Genomic DNA, 27,154 nt, shown 5'->3' on the forward strand with positions numbered 1-27,154 from the left:
GGGTATATGTTTTTTGTTCCAACTGAAGTCCACAATCATCTCCTTTGTCTTCTTCACATTGATGTGAAGGTTATTCTCTTTGCACCAGCTCTCCAGGTGTTCCACCTCTTGCCTGTAGCTGGACTCATCATTGTTTGTGATGCATCCCACCACCGCTGTATCATCTGCAAACTTTACAATGTGACAGCCTGGATGGGTAGCTGCACAATCATACATGAGCAGAGTAAACAGGAGGGGGCTCAACACACATCCCTGAGGAGAGCCAGTGCTAAGCAAGAAGGGTTATGGTGGAGGAGGAGGAGAAGTTGTGGATGCTCACTAACCGTGGTCTGTTTGTTAAGAAGTCTAGTACCCAGTTGCAAATGGAGGGGCTTAGTCCTAGTGTGAATAGTTTGTCCATCAGGGTTTGGGGGATCATGGTGTTGAAGGCGGATGTGAAGTCCACAAAGAGCATACGGATGTAAGAGTTTTTCTGCTCCACGTGGTTGAGCACAGTGTGGACCACAGAGGAGATGGCATCCTCTGTTGATCGGTTCTCACGGTATGCGTACTGATGAGGGTCCTCGATGATGTTGATGGTTGTTTTGATGTGAGTCATGACCAGTTTTTTGAAGCATTTAGCAACTATCGGGGTGAGGGCCACTGGCCGATAGTCATTCAGACGAGTCACTGTAGAGCTTTTTTGGACTGGGATGATGGTGGCAGTCTTGAGAAAACCCACACATGCACGGAGAGAACATGCAAATTCCACCCAGAAGGGCCTTCGAACTGGGATTTGAACCAGGGCAGCCTGCTCGCTGAGAGGCAGCAGCTCTACCTGTTGCACCACCGTGCTGCCCCCTGTATCTGCATAACAACTGATATTAGGGGTGCGGTGGTGCAGAAATTAAAGAAGATGGGCCTGTGATCAGAAAGTTGCAGGTTCAACTCCCGGTATCATCAAATTCAAAATGTGGGTGGAAAAGGTGAAACACACACACCTGCCTCCACCCTCATCTTTGCCCCACTCTGGGCCCCTGAGCAAAGCCCTTAACCCCCACCATTTGCTCCCAAAAACAGGTCTCTCTTGAAAAGGAGTTCTCATGACTCAGTGAGACTTCCTGTACAAAACAATTAGTTGTAAGTTTTAATTAGGATGTTAAAAATGAAATGGCCCAAAACATGTGAGAATGCCGTTTTGACAGGGAGGAATGCCTTACAAAGTACTCAAGAGAAAGGAATGCGTTTTGATTATATGTTACAACGGATTGCCCTCAATCGAAACGTGTGCATGGGTGCATCACGTCGCTAGAGGTCATCCGAGGTTCACACGCCACGCGGACTTTTCCCAAAACATTCTCCTGTTACGTCACTCACCCCTGTTCCCAGTTCCTCGTGCTCATGGTTTTTATTTAGCTGCACAAGATTCGTGCGCGCGCGCGCGTTTGTCTCTCCTGTACAAAACTGTCAACCGTAGCGTTTATGTTGTTCCAAAGCCGCCGCTGTTCACTCGCTGGTGTAACTTTAACACAGTTTATTTAAACGGTGTCAGAGCTGCGCTCGAGCGTTCTTCCCGTCCACAGTCGACGGCTCGCGCCCTTTGTAACTGCAGTGAATGGTGAGTAGCTTCTCTGCTGTTAGCTTTAGCATCGTTCAGTCGCTTGACGGCTGGTGGAACAAACACTAAAGTGAGTTTCTGTTTGTTATAATGTCGTGAGTCACCGGTGGTTCTCCATCATCCTACACTGGTTGTGTGGACTATTACAATTTACGAGCAAGAATTCTTCATTATATTCATTCATTTTGAAGATAGAGGCATATATGAACCACATCGTCGTGTAATATTGATTTTGGTGTGTAAAGTCCAACTTAATTTGATATACGTTTCTGTTTTAATCTGTACGTTTGCTACTTTTAGTATCCAGTATCTATAACACAAAAACACTGTTGTAAGTTTGTTTAGTTTCTGCTTTGTGATTTCTTATTCCTTTATTGTTTTGACAACTGAGAAAACATGAAGAGGGATCAGAGGATAAACCTTTAGGTCTGTAGTAATTGTCATGTGATAGTTGTGCAATATTTTGAACTGACAGCAGTAATGTTTATTTCATCTGAGCAAAGGCAGTTTTGTAAAACTTTAGTCAAATATGTTTCATTGGTAATAACATTGTTGTGATGACGTGTGACGGATGTCTGACAGAAAATGTGCAGAAGAATATAAATCTCTGGTTTACTCTGTGTGTGTGTGTGTGTGTGTGACTCCATAAGTAGATGGATCATCTCAAAACACCCGGTGCAACATTGGAATTAAGTCCTGGACTTAGTCTGTTTCTGAGCTGGAACAACAATTACTTAATGAACAAAAAGTAGTTGTAAGAAGCCAACCAGACAAAATGCAAAATCCTCAGATATCCAGATTTATCTGAACGCAAAGATTTCCTGCTTTTACTATCATATATTATCATAGTTAGATAGTCAGACAAAAAGCAAAGCTTGCTCATACTAAATCTCTCTTTTTGTTAGCAGCTGGTCTAAACTGTTGACTACTTTCATTAAAAGCGGGATCTTCTTTTCATTGAGGAGTACAGTCAGTAACTCAGTCTTGAGCAGCTTTCTGTGTCATTTGACAATGGCATGTTTGTCACTGCACCCTGGGAGTCCTGGGAAGAAGCAAAACAGACACTGACACCACCTTCGTGCTTTGGCAGGCTGGCTTCAGTTCTGGCGTTGATAGCCTTGAGGCTCTAATACGTGTCCAAACTGAGTTTTGTCAAGGCGATCGTTCTCAGTCAGGTTTGTCTTCATTCCATCGCTCTCACTTTTAACGTCACTTATCTGACTGTATGTTTGTTTATGTCCAAACTGATAACTGACAGGGTGTTAGTGTACTTTTGACTTGACATATACAACTAAAGCAGGTTTTATTTGAAAGTGTGTCCGTTTTTGCAAAAGCTTCAGGATTAAAGGACATGTTTATGACCTTTCAGTCTTAATGGGACATTACAGGAAGTTTGGTTTGGAAAACTTTCAGTCACAGCTGCCCAGCTGTGACAACCACGGTCTCCCTGAGGCTTCAAACCCTTAGCAACACAATATTTTCAAGACATGATGTAGATGCACAGATAATTGGGACAAGTTTAGATATGTACAGATGTATACTGTGTCCCAACACAAGCAAACGTAGAACTTTATGCTCTATTGTTTAAGTAAAAGGCTGTACTAGCTTGTTGCTTCAGTTTTTTTTAATTAAAATCACAAATAACATAACTTTAAGTTTTTTTAATCTAACCTACCAAGAAGCTTTAATATTTTTTTACACCAGAGATTAACATTTAAAATATAGAAAATAACTCCTCTTGAAACTTCAGTGAACCTGTGTTGGTGTGCTTGTACCTCCGTCATGTCAGGCCCAGGCAGACAGACATGAGCTGGGCTGAGGAGGACTGGACGGTGGGCCTGTCTGGACGGGTTCTGCAAAAAGTGAAGGAGCTGCAGATCCATAAGGAGCGGCTGTCCAGAGAGAACAAACAAAAACAGCTGCAGCTGGACAACATCCATACCAACCTTGAAAAACAAACTGCAAAGGTATACACAACCAGGCTATGTGTGTCTCCCACTATTTGCTTTCAGCTTTTATCATCTTGAAACATGCTCATAAAGATTTCCTCTTTTTCTATGAAGTATGACGATGTCCGTGGGGAGCTGCAGTCCATACAGAGAGAGCTTCAGAGTGTTCGGGAAGAGGCCCAGGCAGCCATAACCAGCAAGGAGCGTCTGAACCAGGAGCTTCACACCAGACAGGCCCAAATATGTTCTTTGGAGGGGCAACTGGATGCTGCTCACACCCTCAACAACAAGCTCACCCAGGAAGTCAAAAGGTCAGCACAAGTAAAAATGATCATTCGCTTTCTATTCATCCTGATTCATGCTCAATAATCCAGGTGGAAAAATTCAGTAACGTTAAGTCAGGTCCTCTGAAAATAGAAAAGAAATTGTCCTTTACCTGACTTAACTTGGTTGGATTAACTTTCAATTGCTTTTTTATGTTTTACTTTTTATTTTTATTTTTTGCTACAATTATAAAGGTATTATTAAACACTGGAATTGTTTGCCTTGTAATTACTTAGCTGTTGCTACAATTTAACTTGGTAATAAAATAAAAATTAATAACCAAAATGGATGTCTCCAAGTTATACTATTGCTATGTAACTTTTTACTTTTTTTGCTTGGTTGTTTGTTTCTGTTGCTTTACCTGGATTGATTTCCTGTGTCAGGGTCACATTAATCTTTTTAACCCTTTTCTGTTCCTCTGCCTTTGTTTTTCCTCCGTCTCTTGTTCTGTGCCAGGCTGGAAGCTGAGCTGGAAAAGCTGCAGAATAGCAGCAGGCTGGCAGACGCCACTCTGTTTTCCACACCCTGTTGGAATACCACATCACCCTGGGAGCACAATGGTACAGTTTTAGAAATTTATGACTCCTATGTGTGTTCTCTTTAGTGGTTTCATCTTTCTCTTTCCGCTAATGCACTGTGTAATTTAGAAAACTAAAAGATAAAACCACAAATATTCCCTGATGAGCAGAGTGATTATAAATAAAATCCTCCAGCGCTGATGTTTTCCCAGCCCATCACTCTCTGGGGATTGTTGTGTTTGTCCTGCAGTTGTTACCAAACTACTTCGATATTCACTGCTGCAGTTGTTGTTTAACTTTGGTGGTAGGGTTTAGGCTCTAAATTCAGTCGCCATGCTGTGTTTTTGTCCTGCAGGCAGCAAACAGGAAGAAAGATCAGGGCAGCGAGATGAAGGGCCGAGCCGAGCTCATCACATCCGAGTAAGTACCAGCTTATTCTTCACTGAGCTTTCTGTGGTAAACCCAAGTCTCCTGTGGAGTTTTATCCGTTCTCACTGGGAGGATTTAGCTTCTTTCATTTCGGAAAAGCTCAAGTCTTCTTCACAATACGCTTCTCTTTCATTATATCTCCAAATTCTAGGCTTACCTTAACAAATTAATGAATTTTTTCCACCCATATAGACCAGGTGGATGTGTGCTCTTGCCATATTAGAAACCTAATTAAGAAGAAAGGAAATATCCTGCTTAGAGTTAGTAAAGTCTTAGTTTGGCTTTTAAGACAGAGAAGCTTGTGCCTCAAAATTTGTCTGCCATATAGAAAGTAAATGTAACACATATATTTATACAATTGTATTTTTTAAGAAAAACCTTTAGATTAAGGGTTTAACGAAATGTGTTTTAGTTTTACTCCTGTTCTACATGATATATCAGGTCTCTCTTGTAAATGAGTCCTCGAGGCTCAATGGGATTTACCTGTATAAATAAAGGTTGATTGATATACCTGTTTTTATTTACTAGGTGATAGGTTGAAGCTGGAACTGGCATAGCTAAGGCTAATTTCACAGTAGTATGCATGTGCCAGTGGGTATTTTAAAGATAAACTGTGTACGTGCTTTGAAATAGGGATGCACAATATTATCGTTATTGGCGGATATTAGCGATAAAGTTAAATATCAGACATCGGCCATTCCATCAAAATAACTCACCGATATAAAAGTTTGTATTGTTCGAGTGTTGTCATTGTGTTAGAGTAAATGTCATGAATAAATTTGACAATAAACATAATCCAAGTTGAAGTGTTGCATCATTTTCAGCCCCTTTTTTGTTATCTGCATTTGGTAGCAGCCCAAATTGACAAAGATCATGCAGAATAATGTAGTATTTTAATTCCACTGCAGAGAAAGCTTTCTGTAAGTAGGTCTAGGAAAAAAAAATATTGGTATTTGTATCAGTTATCGGCTAAATAAGTTTTAACATATTGGCATATCGGATATCTGCCAAAAATCCAATATTGTGCATTTCTACTTTGAAACAATATTAACATAGAGCAGTGATTCCCAAAGTTGGCGTCGGGACCCCACTGTGGGTTGTGGGTTTTGAAGAGATCTACAAAAATTAAACAAATTTTTAAAATGACTAACTTTAGCATATTTAGCCTTAACTCTTACAGAGACATAAATAGTGATGATAAATGCATAAGAAGTATATTGTTTGATGAGGCTCTTTGTTAAATGACTTATTAGTGGTGTTTGAATACTTTAGCAGTTGTTGGGGTTGACAACTGGTTGAAAACAGAAAAGTTTGGCAACTTGTGACATAAAGTAAACAGTACAACAGTTCAGTGTAAAAAAAATTCACCCTATGGGCTACATTAACTGTTTTAATGAGAAACTGACATACGGTACTCTCTAGGATTAAAAAAATAAAGTTTGGATACAGAGATCTTTGGTTAAATTATTTGCTTTTTTTCCATGAATTTGTTTTAATAGTGCATACTTTCATTTAATCTAACTTAAAAAAAAATTTTAGCTCATGTCATACTGTCCAAAAAAATAAAAACCTTTTCTCAGCTTCCAAACTTCTTACGAGTGCTGTACAAAGGTACATTCACTCTGAACATATCGAGCATAAGTACGTTTTATTTAAACTGAAAAGCCTCTGAGTCCTGTGGCCCTGTTGTTTGTAAACTTCGCTAAAATTTTATTTCTCATTTAGATTCCAATTCCACTCACGACCCATAACTTCTTTCTTTAGCAGCAGCTTCAGTTTTCAGACATGTCCACAGCTTCACGACAACAAACCAAAAGCACACCCCAGCGCCACCCGTCTGACCAAGCAGACATCTTTTCCACACCTGTGGCTGTGTTTCCATGGGAACGGGATGATTCTAGACCTGCATCTAGAAGACGACTACAGCCAGCTCCCCAGACGTCCAGCTCTGACGCCTTGCATCAAGGCCCGTTGGCGCAGAGGACCGGTGGGAAGGAAAGGGACAAGCAGATGGAGACAGACAGTAAGTGAGGATGTTCAGTGGACCAACTGATCCATTTGGAGTTTAAAATGCTGTTGAAGCACATGCATCTAATTCCTGCAGATTTTATTCTTTAAAACAGGATTAAAAAGTTGGATTACTGTAAGGACTGAAGCCAGCATGGGCACACTGTTATCCTTTTAACTTAGTCCTAAAATGTTGAGACAGGCTGTTGGATTAGAGTCAAATTGGTTGGTCCAAAGAATTTTTCAGGCTTTGTTTAAATTAGTCAACATGTCAGATAAATATTCTGCCTTGCTAACACTTGCTTCATAAGAGGTTGTTTAGAAGTCGAGCTCAGCCAGACATTCCTTTCTTTGGCTGCTACAAAACCAGCTTCACGATGCACAGTGGCTCCTGCTGCACTTTTTAAAATTATGATGCAAGACATTTCTCAGCTGCAACATTTCTCAGTATTTGTTTTGAGGAGGAACGGGATAGTTTCACGTGAAACAACAAATTCTGCCAGAGACACCAGGGTGGGAGGATCAGTGTTTTTCCTGTTTGTTTTTATATCCCTTCTGACCTTTAACTGTTTATTATATAACACTTATTATATGTTATTTTAGATTAGTTGTACACAACACTTTGAATAAAACACCTGTAATGACAGGTATATGCAAACACAGAATTTACTATAATTAGCGTCAGATCACAAAACATACATTTTTTTAACTCTTCAGGTCGCCATTTCCAGCTTAGGTCAAAGATCACTGTACTGAGTGACACCATCTGTGTTTGTTATTGAGCCTGTATCTATAGATTGACCTCGTTTATGAAGACCCCAACTGTGTGCTGCTATTCTGACTTTGTTACCTTTCTCATATCCAAGTTTTCATGCTGATAATGTTTGTTTTCCAGAGTGATGTTAAGATATATGGATTATTTCAAAGTTGTTGTTTTTTTCATTCGCTTGTTTTGGTGTCCTCCACCCACACTCAGTCACCTTTCACCCATTCAACGTTAGAAACATAATATTTGTGAGCAGGTGTTTCCACACAAAGATGGTTTGGGTTCAAACCTCTTGATAATTTGTAGTAAATGGCATGAAAATTTAACTAACACAAACGCAATTAGAGCCTTGAAATATATAAAATTTAGGAATGCCCCAATTTGATCAAGTAGAAAAATGCGAGTATCAGACAGAGACTCAGAAATCATCTTATGTGACTGATTAAATTGATCAGGATTTCCATAAAGAGTGGCATAATTTTTGGGGTAGTGGTATTTTATTTACAAAATGTATTTCCTGTATATTAAAGGACTGCCTCTGCAGCATGTGTGCATTGAGAATCATGTGGGTTAAATGCATAAAAAAGGGAGAACATTTATGCACACTATCTACTATTCAAACTGTATTTATTCTCATTTTTAGTCTTTAAAAACTATAAAGATCAAAGTTGCTCAGATTATTACAGTATAAATATATTTTTATCCAAACAACCTTATTGATCTAGCATGTCTTTCTGTGTTTCCTCAAACCACCAGCGTCTTCGTTAGAACTGCAGAGCTGTATCTCAGCTCTGGAGGACAGGCTGTCTGAAAAAGTCGGGATGTTGAAGTCCATTCAGAACGAAATGGTGCAAACCAAAAAGGAGCTCGCTGCCAAAGAGCTCAGCCTGCAGAAAAGTTGTGAGGAGCTCAGTATGGCACAGACACGCATGGCCCAGGACAAAGAGCGGGTAAAAACACCCAACGATAACACCACTGATAGCGAAGGTGGGGCTACTGCTGCCACCAGAGCTGTGTTTTGACATCAGTGTTGACCTCAGTTGTTTAAATAATTATTTTTGTGATATATCTCAATGATTTCCATCTGCTGTTTATATGAAGTGCAGAAATTAAAGCTCTTCCAACGTTAGAATGTCCTTAGTTATCATTAACCAGTTATAATAGGATAAACAGTGAGCTACTGTCATGAACCTGTTAAATTACTTAAGAGCATTTCTTTTAAATTACACACAAAGCTCACAAATCTGACCATTAACATAAGCTCGATCTAAACCTTTTGAAATGTGGATATGCAAGTGATTGGAGTTTATTTAACATTTAAAACCCCGATATGAAAAAAAAACAAAAAAGCAGCTTCAAAACGATGTACCACATATGTTTTCTTACTGAAAAGGTTTAAATTAGTAAATGTATTGCCCAAATAATAGTTCTATACGTTGCCATACATAAAATGTGATTTAAAGAAATGCATCTAAAAGCTCTTTTTTTATTTTGTCAATGACAGGCATCAGAAACTGAGCATAGACTGAAACAGCTTCAAGAGGAGCTCAAGTGCCAGAGACAAAACGCAGAAAGCAGTCGGCTGCAGCACCAACAACGGACAAGGGAGCTGGAGAAACAGCATCAGAGGGTCAGACCGACACTTGGAGAAAGAAAAGGCAACATGTAGTTCTCTTTCCTGCACCTGTTCAATATCTAAATGTTTGTGTGGGTGTAGGATGTAGCAGAACTTCAAAAGGAGAGGCAGTGTCTGGAGAAACAACAGCAGCAGGAGGTGAATAAGCTGAATCAGGAGCTCCAGCAGGCTCGTACGACCCACAATGCTCTGCAGGCCCAGGCTGATAAGGTGAATACAAACACAAGGTGCCAAAATGATAAGAGGACAACGGTTCCTTTTAAAACAATAATACCACAAACGGGTCTGTATCAACACTGGAAACTGTGCACCAGCTTCATACTCTGCTGTTGCTTTAATTTGTCTGCCCTTTTCAGTCATTTCCTTTATCTTTCTTTTAATGCAAACTTTTCTCCCCTTCTCTCTTTCCCTTTTGTGCAACTGTTTATTAATATTTGTACAAAAGGTCAATAAACTTGTCTTTTTCTTCTCCCAGACTTGCTTCTTGCCCTTGTTTCCTCCCACTCTGCTTTTTTCTCTCGCTCTGAGTGTTTCTATCTCCCACCCACCTGCTACCTCCTCTTCTCTCCTCTTGGTTTCTCCCCAGTGGAAAAGTTGAGCTGCAAAGGTAATGGCAGTGTGATCACATTTGACATACTTGGTGGTGTTTTGATGCTACAACCATTAAACAAACTCATAACCTTTAATAAGTTTGTGTGTGTAAAGAAAACAGTCAGAAATCTTATTTAAGCTTTAGGGACTGGGCACAGATGGATTAACAATTTTTTTGAAGCTACTACTACTAATGTTTTAATTCTACCTTTTTAAACATGAGATACATAGCAAAATAAAATAAATCTACCGTATTTTTCGCTGTATAAGTCGCACCTTTTTGCATAAATTTACAAGTCCTGCGACTTATACACCGAAGTGACTAATATATGTTTTTTCCCCATATTCATAAACCGATTTTTGATTGAGATCTGACAATTTCATTCATTCAGACATGGAAAATGTTGAACACTACCATTTTCAGCCACTAGAGGGCGCATGAGTATATGGCAAGTGTCTCACTAATAGGTAAAAGTGGCTATTAATGAGACACTTGGCTTGCCATACAAAACTACCTTTGTCTCGCTCCGGAACTCTTGGACCAAACGTCAAATCAGCTTCATTCCTCTGCGCCGCCCAGGTGAAATGCAGCTGATTTGACCATAAAAGTGCATTTATTAAGGAAAAGTTCAACTGAGACACACCTTTACTATAATATCGAGCAAACAAATAATTGTTTTTAGGTGGTTATGTTGTTAATTTTTGAAGAAATGAACAGCGAGTCCTCCCTCTGTGCACTCCCGCAACCACGAATCGGCTTTTGAAATGCAGCTGATTTGACCATCAAAGAGCATTTATTAAGGAAAAGTTCAACACTTATGTTATAATTTCAAGCAAATAAATTATTGTTTTTGAGTGTTAATTTTGTTAAATTCTTGTTAAAGTCCTCCTGTGGACGCTCCCACGGCGCCATTTGGCAGCCAATCGATTTTTGGCACGACTCCGGCCCACATTTCCGGGTGGTCAGTGGTGACGCATAATAGATTAGACTTATACGGCGAAGTGACTTATTTATGTTTTTTTCCACTTTATTAGACATATTTGGGCTGATGTGACTTATATGGCGGTGCAACGTGTACAGCGGAAAGTACGGTAGTTTTCTTCGTTTTAGTTTTGTGGTTTTAAACAAGGTGCAAAATTTCTTAAGAACTAAGAATTCCTTAGAATTTTTGAACCACAGTGTCCATTAAAACCAAAACCCTTTCTTGTCATAGCTGCTTTAGCAACAGCGATTAGACAAACAATAAAATGACCGTTTTACTCACAATAGGAGCTGCTTGTGTGGTGAATGATGGGATAGTGAGCACTTTGCACTGGTTGCTTTTATGTGCATGGAGTCTCAGTCACAAGAAACTCACAAAACCTGTTTACATAATCTTATTGTGTCTAAATTTAACATTTCATTTCTCAGCTGTTTTTTTGTGTGTGTGCTTTAAGTTAGTGGGCAACATTTCAAACAGATAATTGCAAAGCTTGGGAAATGTTTGCATAAATCTTCCCACACGCTGGAAAAGCTGCAACGTCAGAGTCAGCTGATACCTGATTCACTCGTTGGACACGTTAGGTGTTGAGTTGTTCCAGGAAGCTGCAAGGCGGAAAAAAAATCAGTCATTGTCACTTCTCTCAGCAGTAATGTTCTACGTTTTGAGAAATGCAAGTTCACTAGTACACATATACACTTACTGTTTAAAGATCTGTACTAAACTCTGAAGTTTTACCTTTGCAGATTTGATTTTTCACGATGTTTACAACCTTGTAATGAACATGTTATTTCAAGCACAGAATCAATGAAGCATGAACATATTAGAGTCAAATATGATGCATGGAACGTGAAAATAATGAATGTGAAATGTGCTGAACGACTCGAAACACTAATTGATGAAGACAATGTAGTTAACAAAACTGGAACAACATAGCTGCTTGCAGTAGTGTCTTTAATCTTGAACCACACCTATTCTTTTATTTATTTCAATTTTTTTCCCTTGAAGGAGATAGACCAGTTTGCAATTTTTTTTTTGTGGCCAAGAACAATTAAGTTTTCAGGCTTTTCGAAGTTCTTTCAAAGTTTTTCTTTATTTATTTGTGACCTTCCCCCCCATTTTCAGTGCATGTTTTTTTATCTGAAAACTTTGTGTATATTGCCGTGCTGCACAGTGCGTCCTACAAAAGAGGAAACTGAATAATATGAGGACAGAAAAAGAAGTCATAAGCATTAAAAATATTTGTTGCAATACTTATAGATTAGTCGAGCTGTCTATAACAAATATAAAAAGAGTAGCAAAGACTCAGAGATGCATCATCCTTCAGATGATCTTCTTAATTTGTGCCACGTTTTCAACCAATAGCTCTTTGACAATCCTTATCGGTGCAGATATTTTATTTTATGTTTAAATATGGGGGAGTGGTGGTGCAGAGGTTAGAGAAGGTGGTGTGATCGGATAGTCGCTGGTTTGATTCCCAGGACCAACAACATCAAAATGTGGGTTGGAAAGGTGAAACACCCTCACCTGTTTACACACTCATTTGCCCCATTTTGAGCCCTTGAGCAAGGCCTTTAACCCCCACCATCTGCTCCCCTGGGCGCCCTAGATAGCAGCTCTCTGCTCCACACAGAGGACTGTGGTAGCTCAGTGGTCTGTGGTTGCGTCAGGACGGGCACCCGGCGTCAAATTTACAATATAATAAAAAATTAATGTTTTTGCTTAAATAACTATATATATATATATATATATATATATATATATATTTATTCTAGGTAGATAGTTATAGACACAAAACAGGTTTATCATTATATTTTAAGACATCTTATAATTTAATGCTTTTTATAAGTTGAGAGTTACAATGATTAACAAATAAAACAAACCAAGTATATCTGAAAATAGTCGGATAAATTGAAAAGAAGTGAAAAAACCAAGCTGTGTTCAGAGAAAATCTGGAGAAATATGACTCGGTGGCAAAGATTATAAGAAAACCTGGCTCTGTGGAAGCAAAATGAAAAAGGAGTGGCCCAAGACTTTTGCACAGTACTATAGTACATTACTGGTACTTTGATGACTGTTTTGTGTATACACGCATCAAATTAAGACATTATTAGTTTCCCTGGAAACTAATGAAAAGAAATATTGAATTAGTAATCACTGCTTTCTTACCTCTTGTTTTCTTTATTAACTCTGCACTTAAAGCATAAGCCTTTCTTGAATTTGTTTGACCTTGTTTTTAAAAAAATATATATATTTATTGTCATTCAGTTGTTTAATTTACAGTCCCAGTTTTCTTACACGGTCATTTCTTTCACCAGCTGGCTCTACAGAAGCAGGCGTTGGACAAAGAGCTGGACACTCTGAAAGAGAAACTGAAGTGGACGGAGGAACAACTGAAGGAGAGTCAGAAGAAAGAAGCTCAGACACAAACCAAACTGACGGTAACACACACACGCACAAACATGATTTATTAATTAGTTGAGTGTTGGACATATTGTGACCTCCATACATTTCAAACAGTGTGCCATATGTCCGTCTAATAGTAGGCCAACAAATAAAATATGAGTCAGTAAGTAAATAATGGTTGCATTCTTTAAAATGTTTTATTTTAGGTAAGATCTTGCATGAAAAATAATTGAACAAATCTTAAAAAAATAAAATCACTATTTAAATTAAATCAAAATTAAAGTTTGGTTTCCTCACCTAAAAGTCATTGTGTAAAAAAAACAACATTATAATATTTGAACAACCTAACTTTAAATGACTGAAAATGAAAGTTTTATCAATGAATTTGATTAAATTAAAAGTCTGTCTTCAGCTAAAACTAAACGGAGTGTGCAAACAAAGCTCACTGTGTACCTGCATGAAGCAGCTGCTGATGCTTCTTTTATCTGTAACTTGTTTGTTCATGTTCTTGTAAAACTGCTTACATGAAGTTCCTAATATTCTTGCTCTTGCGTAACGTTTCCTTATCCAAAAGTCCTTATCCAAAACAAAAGTCCTGAAAAAAGACATTCAAACTTACAATCCAGGTGCAAATATAACAATTCCAGAATAATACACTTGTTATGTGTCAGTCCAACTTTGAGAAGTTAAAGACGTTGAGGATAATATGATATGATGATATGTGGTAATTGTTTGATGAACCCATTGTCAGTATCAACAGAACATACATCCAACCTGACCTCTTCTTTGAAATGCCTAAACAAGTTCAGCCCTCATTGTGAAATGAAGAGATGTGTTCGTCTGACTGAATTTAAATCATTTAATCCACATCATTGTTTTTTCTTCTTCTTGCATTAGGAAGCAGTGCGTGAGGCCGAGGGTGTGGCTGTGACTTTGGAGCAAAGCAGGAAGAAAGAGCGAGCTCTGGAGGAGGAGGGGAGGAGACTGAAGGAGGAGCAGGCTGACACTCTGCGTCTCCTCAAGGAACTGCAGGGTGAGGAGCAAACTCTGGGGAGGAATCTCTGAGATTTGTAACAGGGATGATCCTTGACTTGACATTTGTGTTCTCTACTTAACTGAGTGTTCATTATTATAAAATCAAGACTTGTAAATTAGTTTATAATTTAGCTTTAAAATTTTGAAATAGTCTTTTACTTTTAGGAGAATTATTATTATTACTATTATTATTTTTTAACTTAATGTTATTTCCATACAGCGGCACGGCTGCTCAGTTGGTAGAGCTGTTGCCTCTTGGCGAGAAAGTCGCCGGATCAAATCCCAGCTGGGGTCTGAGTTTGCATGTTCTGTCCGTGCATGCGCTGGTTTTCTCCGTAAACTCCGGTTTCCTCCCACAGACCAAAAACATGCATGTTAGGCTGATTGGTAACTCTAAATTGTCTCTAGGTGTGAGTGAGAGAGTGAATGGTTGTTTGTCTCGTTTGTCTCTATGTGTCCCTGTGATGGACTTGTCATCTGTCCAGGGGTGTTCCCCGCCTCTCACACAGTGACTGCTGGATATGGGCACCAGTGACCCCCGTGACCTGAAAAGGATGAAGCGGGTAAAAGATAATGAATGGATGGATTATTTCCAAAATGTTAATTTGACATGACGTCTTGCTGAAATTTTCTGCAGTAGATATGAACTATTGATTTGAACATCACTTAACAATAACAGTATTGTGCCTAAGTTTCTGTTGCATTTTGTGCATCGTTTTTTTTTTTTTAAACAAATACATATTACATTTTTCTTTGCCTCTAATAGTGAGGTGCAATTAAAACTTCAGATTAGCTGCAAATGATAATCTGCGGGACCTTTTTTGGTGACATTTTGTATACATCTGTGGTCATTACTTCATCACAATTACATCAGTGATCAGGATGTCATCAGTTTATTAAAGTAGGACTTTAGCCTGTAGACTAGTGCTATTTTATGACTACAGTAAAAATGATCAAGCTGCTGGTGCCCCATCTTGATAATGATGTAACTAGTTTATTGTAACTTCAACACTGTAAAATAATGGTGCCTTATTTAGAGAGAACTGTGACAAATGTTAATGAATAACATTCCTTTTATTTACAAGATGTGACACATTAGGCCACTAGGTGGCATCGTTTATCCACTTTGATGAACTTCAGTCCAGAAATCTCCAAATGTTCTAAAAAAAACAAACGCTGCAGATTGTTGGTCGGCCATGACATCACATAATTCTTTGTCTGAAAGGCTACACTTTTGACCTTTAAAAGCTTTAAAGCAGAACTTTGCTTTTATGTAACACTATTTTCTCATCAAACACTTCAGAAGTTGCATCGGTCAAAGTGAAAGGGTTGTTTTCAACTTAGGAGTGAGAGCCTTGCTCAAATACTCATATGCCTGTATGCTGCTCTGATCATACATAAGATTATTATTTAGATTTATTCCAACACATTACTGTGTGTGTTTGAAAATGAATTATCTATAGAAAATGTTGCTTCCGATGGTAATGTTATATCTTTCAAATGTTTTTGTCTTATTTTTAACTCCAGAACAAAAGTCTTCTCCAGCACCCCCTCAACAAGCAGTCCCATTTTGCCCTGTTGGTCAGAGTTTCGTGTCTCAGTCTTCTTCAGCTCATCCTCCTCGACCACCGACCCACAGCAGGAGACCTGCAGCTTCCCAAGCTGAGCAGAAGAGGGAAGACAGAGTAGACGAGAACAGACCAGAGACAACAGTGTCTTATCCTTCTGACAGAGAGCCAGGAGAAGGAATTGATGCTGAGCACATCACTGCCATGACAAACTCAGAGTTTTTACAAAGAGCAGGACAGTTTAGAACAAGTAATGAAGAAGGAAGCAAGAGTAGAGATGAGGAAATAAAATGTGACATCTCTGCTCCCATCTTTTCCTCTGTGGATGGAGGAACATATGTCAAACAGTCCCCTCTGGCACAAAGTTTGTCACTTCCTCCTGAAAGCACACATGTTCTCAGATCTGAACAAACCATCCCCTCTGAAGATCTAAAGAGGGAGAATGCCCAACTCCGCACTGAGCTAAGTGATGTACGCGATGAACTCCAGAGACGTTTAGAGGACCTGGAAGCTCAGCGAAGGGCCGAGGCAGAAGCAAGGACACGCCTCAAACAGCTCAGCCGAAAACACACTAGCCAGGCTGCGGAGAGGGAGGAGAAAGACAAGGAATGGAGGGCAAAACTGGAAAATGAGAAAGCTGAGACAGAAAAGCTGAAGAAGGCTAACGCTGCTCTGGTGGCAGAGATCGGGAGAAGTAAAGAAGAACAAGACAAAACGGAGAGAACTAAGCAGGAAGAGGACAACATATCACAAGAAGACAGAGAGAGTGAGCTGGCAGAACAAAATATTCAACTGAAGAATCAGCTGGCAATGGTAAAAGCCCAGCTTGCTTTAGAACGGGAGGAACGAAAGCAAGAAGAGGAGGAGAGAAACCAATTTATAAACACCGACATGGATGAAAAAAACGAGCTGAGCATGAAACTGGCAGAGATAATGGCTGATGTTGAGGATCTAACTCACCACAGAAATGAAGAATCGGCAGAAGTGGAGCGACTTGCCAACAGCCCCCTGCTGACTCTGCATGAAGATGAACTTAACTCCAACATCATTTCTTACGACGACAAACTCCTTCCTTCACAAGAGGAGCGCCTCGTCTTCTGCGAGTCCACCAACCAAAACAACACACCAATGTCCAAAGAAGCAATCGCCCATCCTGACGGTCAAACAGCTCAAATGGAAGAGAGTAAACAGAACTATCAGGAAAAGTCTTTCTCATCAGGCCTCCAGAGTGATGAGCTTCACTCATCTGATCTTGTAAAAGAAGTTGAACGCCTGAGAAGGAAGTATACAAAGGAGACGGAACGTGCTAACAAGAACCAGGTTAAGTTTGACGCCTTGCAGATCCAGGTAAGTACGTAAAGGAATAAAAAGCAGACTTGAATTCTTAATTTTAACATACTCCACGTTCTTTGATTGTTAGAAGTCAGCACAATAAGTATAGTTTTGATCTGACATAAGCAGGTTGCCCACAAACAAGGATCTCTTTACAAACTGGCAAATACAAAATAATGTATTGGTTTATTTCAGTGTTATTTTGTATGGTATGGATTTACTGTGATGCAAAGTCATCAGAGAAACACAAGAGTTCCCAGTGACTTTGGAAATCATGGAAAACCTTGAAAATGACTTACACATTTTCCAGACAGGAAAATCTCAAGGAATTTGAACACTGATCTGCAGATTAATAAAAAGATCTGTATGAGATTTTGACATGTACAAAAGATTCTAGCATCAATAAGTTCTGCTTCTACAGTGTACAAAGTGCATGCATCCTTACTGATTGGCTATGGAGACTTTAGTATCTGATGTTATTCATTATAAGTAATTATTAGGAATGATTACCGTATGCACGTATCGTAGGCTACAATATATTTCTAATTCACTGCTGCAGTAAATCCTTTTACCACCTAAGACACTAAGCTCTGAGCATTTTGCGTGACTGAAATGTCTCCTGGAATTTCAGTTTATTCAGGGAAAAACTCTGGGAATTTTGTTTCCATGAAATTTTAGGAACCCTGAAATAAAGAAAACCAGAAAAGAGAGAGTCTGGCCCGACTATTAAATGTTTTAAACCCCAGCAGCAGATGCAATACAGCTTTTATTTTTCTGTTCTTGTCTAATATCAGCTTTAACTGAGAGAACATCACAGACTGGTTGAAGATAATTAAACACTCAATACTTTAGAAAGCTATCTGAGCTGTGTTTGATAAAGCCTAATCACATTAACTCCAGCTACTTTAGGAATGTAGTTTTCAATCTAATGTAGGCAAATAAAAAAAAATTACACATTTTAGAACTAAAACAGTAAGCATTTTAGTTTAGAGAGCATTTTGTTTGCTTTAAATGTGTAAATTGCATGCTGTAAGTGGCTCTGAAATCAGGGTAAAGTCCAAATTTTGATGGCTTGTAAAAGGTTTTTCTTCAACCTGTTTTCCTCTGTTTCCCCCACAGGTGACACGTCAAACCAATGAGCTAACCCTGGCCTTTGAGAAGCAGACGCAGCACATCGCAGGCCTTCTGACTGAGCTTCAGGAGAAGGAGAGCGCCCTCTTCAGTCAGAAAGGAGAGCTGATGAGATACAAGCAAGAGCTGGATGTCCTGAAAACGGAAAGAAAAGAAGAGATGGAAAAGAAACTAAGAGATGATAAGTTAAGAGAAACATCAGATCTCCAGCCTGAACAAGAAAATAAGTGTTTTGTCACTTTTAACACTGCAGACCCATTAGATAACTTGAATGTGCAGACTGATGCAAGTCAACCAAAGCTTGAGACGTGTGATGCTGAAACATCTGGACCTGAAGACGACAGTGAAGCAGGAACAGCTGAAAAAAAGCAACCAGTCACTGTAGACTTGAATAACTCTGAGAGCTGCCATGAGTCCGCTTGTGAGGTGGCAGAAGATCACTGCAGTCAAAATGAAGGAAGGGAGGCTGTGCTTACAGAGCTGATAGCTCTCAGATGGGAAAATCAGCAGCTGAAACAAAAACTAGAGGATCTGAGCGTCTCAGACACCAGAAACCCAACACTACAGACAGAAAGTGAAAACCAAGATGTCTCAGTCAAACAAAGCCAAAGCTCTGCTCCTCTGTCCCGATTGGAGGAGCAAGAGACAAAAAAGGATGACAACACAAAGGAGCAGGAGTCGGTGCAAGAAATTGTGAAGAAGAATGAAAATGAAGGTCAAGATTTTGAAAGGGACGAAAGGAGAACCATGAAATGTGAAAATGATCAGGAGGAAGTGTCTAAGGTTCAGGTCAACTACCTGCAGCAACAGGTAAACAAACTGAATTAACTTTTCTTCTGTACAAGGAACAAAATGTTTAAAGTAGTCACCGCAGAGTTTAATGTAGATATTGGTAGTTTTAAACATGAAAGTGAGTTTATTCTTAAATTTAGTATCTGTACTCTGATGTGAAATAGTAAGAGGGAAATAAGACAAATTTACTACTTTAACTATTCTCATAAATAACTCTTACTGTATTCTTGTTGTTTCCAGGAACTTTTATAACTTGTTTCATTCTGTCCCATCTCTCCTGTCCAGGTGGAGGCGCTACAGAGAAAAGTAAGGGCTCTCTCTGAGGAGACTGAGGCGCAGGCCCAAGAGCTCTCTGTGTGGAGACTGGCCTCCCAACCAGCCTCAACATTTAACCATCTCCTTCCCAGCACAGAGGATGAGTGTGAACCTCTGGATCAGGTCTCTGCCGGCAGTCAGTCCAAGTCAGACCAAAGGCCGACAGATGAAGTCACTCACTGCCAAACAGGAACCCAAAACCAAACACTTATCGTCCAAACCCAGGTTCAAGAACCCCTTTGGGGTTCACAGACGAGTCAGGAAATCGTCACAGTCATCAGAGAAGACGAGTTATCGTTCTGCTGCTCCTCCAACAAACTGCGAGGGCGCATGCTGTTCTCCAGGTAACTCATACTGACGTTTGATTAGAGTGTCAAAAATATCAATAACATTCATTTTCTACAGTATTTGTCGTGAGTCATATTTCTGCTGGAATGATCTTTTTTGTTTTTCACCTTAAGAATTCAGGAAAGCAACCTTCCTGAACCAAAGAGCCTCAACTCTTCGCTAAAGACCGCAACATCTCAAGACAACAATCAGAACAAGATAGACCAGGTGATTTTATTTCATCTTTTTAATTCAGTACTATTGTATCACAGTTTTTCTCCATTTTCATCTTTATGCTGGAATCTAAGGGTTACCCTTCACATTTCTCTGTAGTTTCATGAATAACTAATGGAAAGTGTCAAAAAGAGTTTGACTTCATCTTGTAAATTCATTTGCATCAGGCAAGATGCTATGAAAGAGCTGTTCTTTGTAAACAGACATGGTACGCACAAGTCCTGTTTTTTCTTTATATAAGAATTTGTAAATAATATACAGTATTTCAACATCTGTTCAGTACTCTCAGACAAAATGCAGACTGACCGCACAGAGTATGTTTGATATTAAAAAAAGTTTCACGCAGACTGTTTTAAGACTTTTTTTAAACTAAGAATTGGTACATTTAAAAAGGAATGAGAACTGAGTTCTTGTTTATCTTGCAACTCCGTAATTTAAATATATTTTACTACTAATAATAATTTAGTACTGCTTTTAAGGAACTGTGCAATTTGGTTGAAATTATAGTAAAATAAATTAGTTACACGGTTAGAAAGGTGAATAATTAGTTTTTATTTTAGCATTTCTGCATCAAAGTTTAATACATTTATCCTAGCTACTTTTTTTTTACATGGAGCATTTTTAGAGAAAACTTGTGCACCAATAACATCTTTATTTACTGTTTTGTTGTTTGCACAGGAATCTGAAAAAGAAAACTTGGAGATTAATTTACAGCGGGCAGATGCTTGTCCAGAACAAAACAAAGCGAGGAAAGACCTCGTTCAAACGTCGTCACTGAAAATGACTGAACTCAGCACTGCCAAAGATCCTCACGGAGTCTCCGTGACAAATCCAACCAAAGTTGTGGAGTGTTTCACTCCAGCTCCTGAGACCAAACCAGACTCTTTTGGAGGAAACGGTGAAATAAACACAACCTTTAAGACTGCAAACAAAAACGTCAAGATAGGAATAAAAAGTGCCAGCAGCCAAACTGATGAAAGTTTGTACTTTTATGGCGCCTTCAAAACGTGTGCAAGCACACAGACGGAGGAGGATTTAGAAGATGACAAAGAATCGGTGGATTCTCCTCCTGTCTTGTTAGAGAAGCCTGAGTCAGGCGACAAAATGTTACTTTCAGGTTCTTTTCCCATTCCAGCTGACCCGGCCCGACTTGCTGAAAGAATACTTCGCAACCGGACCCAGCTCTCGGCTGCCTTTGATGATACAGAGTATGAGCCGTACGGCCTGCCTGAAGTCGTCATGAAAGGTACCGTTGAATATTACTGTACTTTGTCGAGTGAAACATTTTAAATTGTCATAGATTTGTGGTTTATGTGAAGTGAATCAGCTCGTAGCTTTGAGCTAAAAAGCTCTAAATATGACTTGGTGGACAAACAACACAGAACTAAGTTTTATACTGGAGTCAGTAGAGTCCAAAAACCGTAAAAAGATGTGAGAGATGTGAGTTTACTTTGGACACAAACAGGACTTTTTATTAGTGCCCATGTTTTCTCTGAGTTTTAATATGTGTAAATAAGAAACTATTTAGTGACGGGTTTGCCATAAATCAAGGTTACGGTCAAGGTTTATTTATTGTCATTCGCAACATATGTGGTACATGTGGTGGAACGAGATTGTGTATACAGGGTCCCAGTTATATCCAACTAAATACCTTCAGGAGGATTAATCCGCACAAAGCAACTGGCCCAGACAACATCCCTGGAAAAGTGTTGAAAGAATGTGCTGATCAGCTCTGTGAGGTGCTGGCAGACATCTTTAACACCTCACTTACCCTGGAGACAGTTCCCACCTGCCTGAAGACTGCCACCATCATCCCAGTCCCAAAAAGCTCTACAGTGACTGGTCTGAATGACTATTGGCCAGTGGCCCTCACCCCGATAGTCGCTAAATGCTTCGAAAAACTGGTCATGACTCGCATCAAAACAACCATCAACATCAACGAGGACCCTCATCAGTATGCATACCGTGAGAACCGATCAACAGAGGATGCCATCTCCTCTGTGGTCCACACTGTGCTCAACCACCTGGAGCAGAAAAACTCTTACGTCCGTATGCTCTTTGTGGACTTCACATCTGCCTTCAACACCATGATCCCCCAAACCCTGATGGACAAACTTTCCACACTAGGACTAAGCCCCTCCATCTGCAACTGGGTACTAGACTTTTTAACAAACAGACCACAGTTAGTGAGGATCCACAACCTCTCCTCCTCCACCATAACCCTCAGCACTGGCTCTCCTCAGGGATGTGTGTTGAGTCCCCTCCTGTTTACTCTGCTCACGTATGATTGTGCTGCTACCCATCCAGGCTGTCACATTGTAAAGTTTGCAGATGATACAGCGGTGGTGGGATGCATCACAAACAATGATGAGTCCAGCTACAGGCAAGAGGTGGAACACCTGGAGAGCTGGTGCAAAGAGAATAACCTTCACATCAATGTGAAGAAGACAAAGGAGATGATTGTGGACTTCAGAAGGAACAAAAACATCTACACCCCCCTGAACATAGGAGGATCTGCGGTGGAAGTGGTCTCCAGCTACAAGTACTTGGGTGTACACATGAATGACAACCTCAGCTGGAGCAACAACACCACCAACCTGATCAAGAAAGCTCATCAGAGACTCTACTTCCTCAGACGGCTGAGGCGAGCTGGTCTGGGAAGCTCAGTCCTCACCTCTTTCTACAGGTGTGCAGTGGAGAGCATCCTGTGCTCGAGCATCAATGTGTGGCATGGAGGCTGCACAGCTGCAGAAAGGAAAGCTTTGCAGAGAGTGGTGAAGGCTGCACAGAAATCTGTCGGAATCAGCCTCCCCACCATCACAGACATCTACACCTCCAGATGCAGGAAGAGGGCCACCTGCATCATGAAGGACCCCACCCACCCAGCACACACACTTTTTGCCCCACTCCCCTCAGGAAGGAGGTTAAGGAGCATTAAGTGTAGAACCACTAGACTGAGGAACAGCTTCTACCCTGAGGCTGTTAGACTCATGAATCTCTAACTAGAATAATCACTGTGAAAAACCATATCATGTTGCTGCTGATCTGTTTCATGTTGCTGCTGATCTGTTTAAATGTTGATGTGTTCATGCGTGCACATCTGCTCACAGACTCATGTTCATGTTTGTGCTGATGTTCAATGTTTTATGTTATGAGTGCTTAGTGTATATTTAGTTGATGTTTTTCTTAGTTCATATCTTAGATGTTATTACTGTTTTTCTTATACATTTTATTGTTGGATGTAACTGGGACCCTGTGTACATAATTTCGCTCCACCACATGTACCACATGAGGTGCGAATGACAATAAAGAAACTCTGACTCTGACTCTCTGACTCTGACTAAATAAAAAGGCAACAGTTAGTAAATGTTTACTGCCCCCAAGTGGCCAAAAATACCTACCGTCATTTTGCAGGGCTGAAGGAAAATAAGAAATTTTATTTTTTAAGCAAGTTAATAATTAAGATATAATATAATATTATATCCATCCATTGTCTTTCTGCATTCAGAGATTTTTATATTTGTTCTGTTGCACTCCCTCTGTTACCTACTTAATAATAATTAATCTACATATTACATAGCTAACTACGTAGCGTGGGACGGCTGTGCCTGAGTGGTTAGAGTAGTTGTCCTCCAATGCAAGAGTTGGGGGTTTGATTCCACCAGCAGTCACATGCCCAAGTGTCCCTGGGCAAGACACTGAACCCCTCACTGCCTCTGATGTGTGTCCCATCAGTGTTGAATGTGATAAATTCCTGATCTTTGTACAGAAATAGTAAAGTGCTGTATCAATGGGTAAATGAGGGCACAGATTGTGTTGTAAAGTGCTTTGATTATCTTGATTAGATAGAAAGGCGCTATAGGAGTTCAGTCCATTTATCATTTACATACGTTTTATCTGTGTTCCTGCTTTTGTCTTTCAGGTTTTGCTGACATCCCCAGTGGTCCCTCCTGCCCCTACATTGTGAGAAGAGGCTTGTTAGGGACAACCGTTGTACCCGTGTCTCAGAAAGACAAAGAGGACGAGGAGACAGATTAAAGCACAGCAGCAGGTTGCATCAGGTACATTAGCAATATTTTCAATCTCTTATCCTAAGAAAATTATATTTAAAGTGAATCTTTTCTTCACTAAGGTCATCAAAAATTCTGTGGAGTAGTAATGAGTAGGTACATACTTGGGTAGTTTTTTCTCTCAACTCCCCCATTTCAAATAAATCTAGTTACTGGGCAGCTTTAACCCACTGGTGTGGAAGTTGTCTTCTAGTTGAAGGATCAGAGGTTTAATTCCTAACGAATGCAGCATGCCCCCTTCTCATGGCCACTTACAGTACCTAATGGTGTATGAGTGAGAGTATAAAAGTGCTGTATATACAGAGTGTAAAATATATAATAGAAGTGTATGAGTGGTTGAATGAGAAACATTATAAAGTACTTTGTAAAACTTGAGTGAAGTTTAAAAAGGTTCTATGTGAATTTGAACTGCTTATCATTTTATTTCCAAAGCACAAAATAACATGAAGCATTTTTGGGGTATCTGAAAAAGTTAAGTCAGGTCCTCTAGATGGGTTCAAACAAATAAAATTGTAGAAACATTTCGTCTTGCATCCGAAAGACTTCAGTCCAGAGGACCTGACTTAACTTTTTTAGATTTTTCTACCTGGATTATTGAGCATGCATCAGGGTATTTTGGGGTACTTTACACAGAAAGGCTAAAACCTCACTGCAATTAAGACAGTTTCAAAATTCAGTAACAACAGGCACAGAAGCCTAAATGTAAAAAAAAAAAGTATTTACTTTTGAATGTGATCATATCTGAACAGGGTATGCACCGTAAATTCCTTCTGCACCACAGTGATGACACATTATGTTGTTTCTTTTAGTTTATCCTTTCTGTCAGCGTTAATATGTGGAAATGACACAAACTGACTTTTGACAAGGTTTGCATGTTCTTTTTGTTTTAGGTGTTTACAGATCTTTTGGAAGAAGATTGAACTTGTTCGATGGAAGACTGCAGCCTTCAGAGCTTTGAAGCTCTTCAGACGTTGGTGTGCAGAGACTCTGCTTTCACTTCATACCTGCATTTATTATTAGGCACTAAAGTTGGGATTTAGTGATGCCTAATGTGTCTTAAATCACTTTTTAACGCCCACGGTCTGACCTCAGCTTATTTTCAATTGAACAGTGCAGCGCTGATGTTTTTCTAAACCAGCGCTCATCAAGATAAGTTTGAATTGTTTTCCAAAAGGCATTAGCCAAGAGCGGCCAGATGTGAAAACACGTCATATATTTAAATTTTTACACTTCTTTAGGTGGTTTATTTATGGACGCTTGAATGTGTTTTTCTGGTGAGCAGGGGTTTACAAAAGTATGTGTGAAATATTAGCTGTGAATATGAACATGTGTGTCCTCGTCCTGATATTACAGTTTGTGTGTGTGTAGGAGTGTGTATGTGTGTGTGGGAGAGGGAGAGAGCGCATGTCGATGACTCAGTTTAACCTGCGCTGGTTTCCGCTCCATGTATGGTGAATTCACGCTACGCTCCTCTCCTCTGTGCTGCTTTGCGTCTCTGTTAGACTCCAACAAACACTCACACACAAGTTAGTTTTAAAGCAACTTTGAAATAACTTTTTTTCTTCTTTAAAACCGTGTTTACGATAGATGTTTCTACAATAGATCAGACGTATTTCTTTTTATTTTTTATGCTTGTAGTGAAAAAAGAATTATGATTTTCAAGTTGGTGCCCAATTTGTAGCAACCCCAATACGACCTCTGGCAAAAATTATGGAATTACTCCTGAAGGATGTTCTTTTAATTGTGTATTTTGTATACATTAGTAATAAATAAATAAATATATTTGTTAAGGTCAGTCACAATTGCTTTTTTTTTTTAGATGAAATATAGGAAGAAAATATGGAGTTACTGTAATTTACAGTTCTTAAACAAACCTGCGTCAGATCCAATCTATTTAGTGTTCACGTTAAAAAGCCTTGGAGAGCTGTTGCACAAAGAGGATTAACCGTGACAATGGCTGCAAAAGGAGAAATGTCATATGAAGTGGGGGGGGGGGGGTGGTTAAAACCTCTTCAAGAAGGTAAATCATCATGAACTGTTGCAAAAGATGTTCGTTGTTCCCAGTCAGCTGTGTCTAAAGTCTGGACCACATACAAACAAGGGGAATCCACAACAAAACAAGTGGACAGAAACTAATGTCTGATTGAACTGTAAGAAATCGCCTAAAGGGAATGGGATGTACCCAGGAGCATCCAACAAAAGCTTTCATTAACATCCAAACAAATATTAATTATGACAGTAACTGAAGATGTGTACATTTCTAGTCATTAATGATCTAAACCTGCATGTCAGGTAAAGATATGAGGGGAGACGTGGTTACATCTTCAATAAATGCTAAAGTCTACATTAAAACTTTGTACACTCATTTCATCAATTGAAAGGATGTTTGATGATGATGGCTTCATTTTTCACAATGACATCTTGCCACAGAGCGAAGGACATGAACACTTCAAGTCAAGTCAACTTTATTTATAGAGCACATTTAAAACAGAACCTGTTATCAAAGTGCTTCAAGAAAAGTATTTAATGTCAGTCGGTACAGATCTCAATCCAGTTGAAAATCTCTGGAGGAAAATGATCAATGACAAGACTAACGTGCAGAGCTGATCTAGGAACAGCATTTGTTATGGAGTTTTCATGAGTTAGGTCCATACTTCAGAAAATTCAAACAATAAAAAGCAAACGTGGCACAACAATACTGGTACACAGTGTTTTTCCTCATGATTCCATAATTTCTTCTTCACAATAGTGTTTTTTTTTTTTTTTTTCCTTCTACTTATTCTAAAAAAAAGTAGTTGTGACTGACTATAACAATGATATTTATTGCTCTTTTTTGTGTTTCATTTACCCTTTATTTATCCAGGTTAGTCTCATTGAGCGACGAGAACTCATTTTCAAGAGAGACCTGTTTAGGGAGCACATGGTGGGGGTTAAGGGCCTTGCTCATTGGCCCAGGGTGGGGCGAATGAGGGTGGGGGCAGGTGTGGGTGTTTCACCTACCCCACCCACAATTTTGATGTCGGGGCCGAGGCGTGAACCGGCGATCTTCGGATCACAGGCCCACCTCTCTAACCTCTGCGCCACCACTCCCCAACTCCACAACATTCTCAAGGTATGTCGAGAAATGGCCAAGAATAACCTCTATAA

General features: G+C 39.5%; 1 protein-coding gene across 1 annotated transcript; it reads left to right on the forward strand.

The window, feature by feature from the left end:
• The first annotated feature begins 1,578 nt into the window (after positions 1-1,578).
• Positions 1,579-25,195, forward strand: si:dkeyp-115e12.6 (centromere protein F). The gene is made up of 18 exons (XM_037675244.1): positions 1,579-1,597; positions 3,387-3,564; positions 3,661-3,857; positions 4,327-4,430; positions 4,744-4,808; positions 6,582-6,840; positions 8,347-8,540; positions 9,095-9,220; positions 9,308-9,436; positions 13,116-13,238; positions 14,101-14,236; positions 15,766-17,153; positions 18,258-19,079; positions 19,347-19,720; positions 19,838-19,931; positions 20,616-21,183; positions 23,860-23,998; positions 24,898-25,195. Exons 2-17 carry the CDS (start codon positions 3,403-3,405, stop codon positions 23,973-23,975), a joined length of 4,857 nt encoding a protein of 1,618 aa, XP_037531172.1. The 5' UTR covers positions 1,579-1,597; positions 3,387-3,402; the 3' UTR covers positions 23,976-23,998; positions 24,898-25,195.
• The last annotated feature ends 1,959 nt before the right edge of the window (positions 25,196-27,154 follow it).

The sequence above is a fragment of the Nematolebias whitei genome, chromosome 4, assembly GCF_014905685.2.
Source record: "Nematolebias whitei isolate Nwh7 chromosome 4, NemWhi1, whole genome shotgun sequence".
NCBI lineage: Eukaryota > Metazoa > Chordata > Actinopteri > Cyprinodontiformes > Rivulidae > Nematolebias > Nematolebias whitei.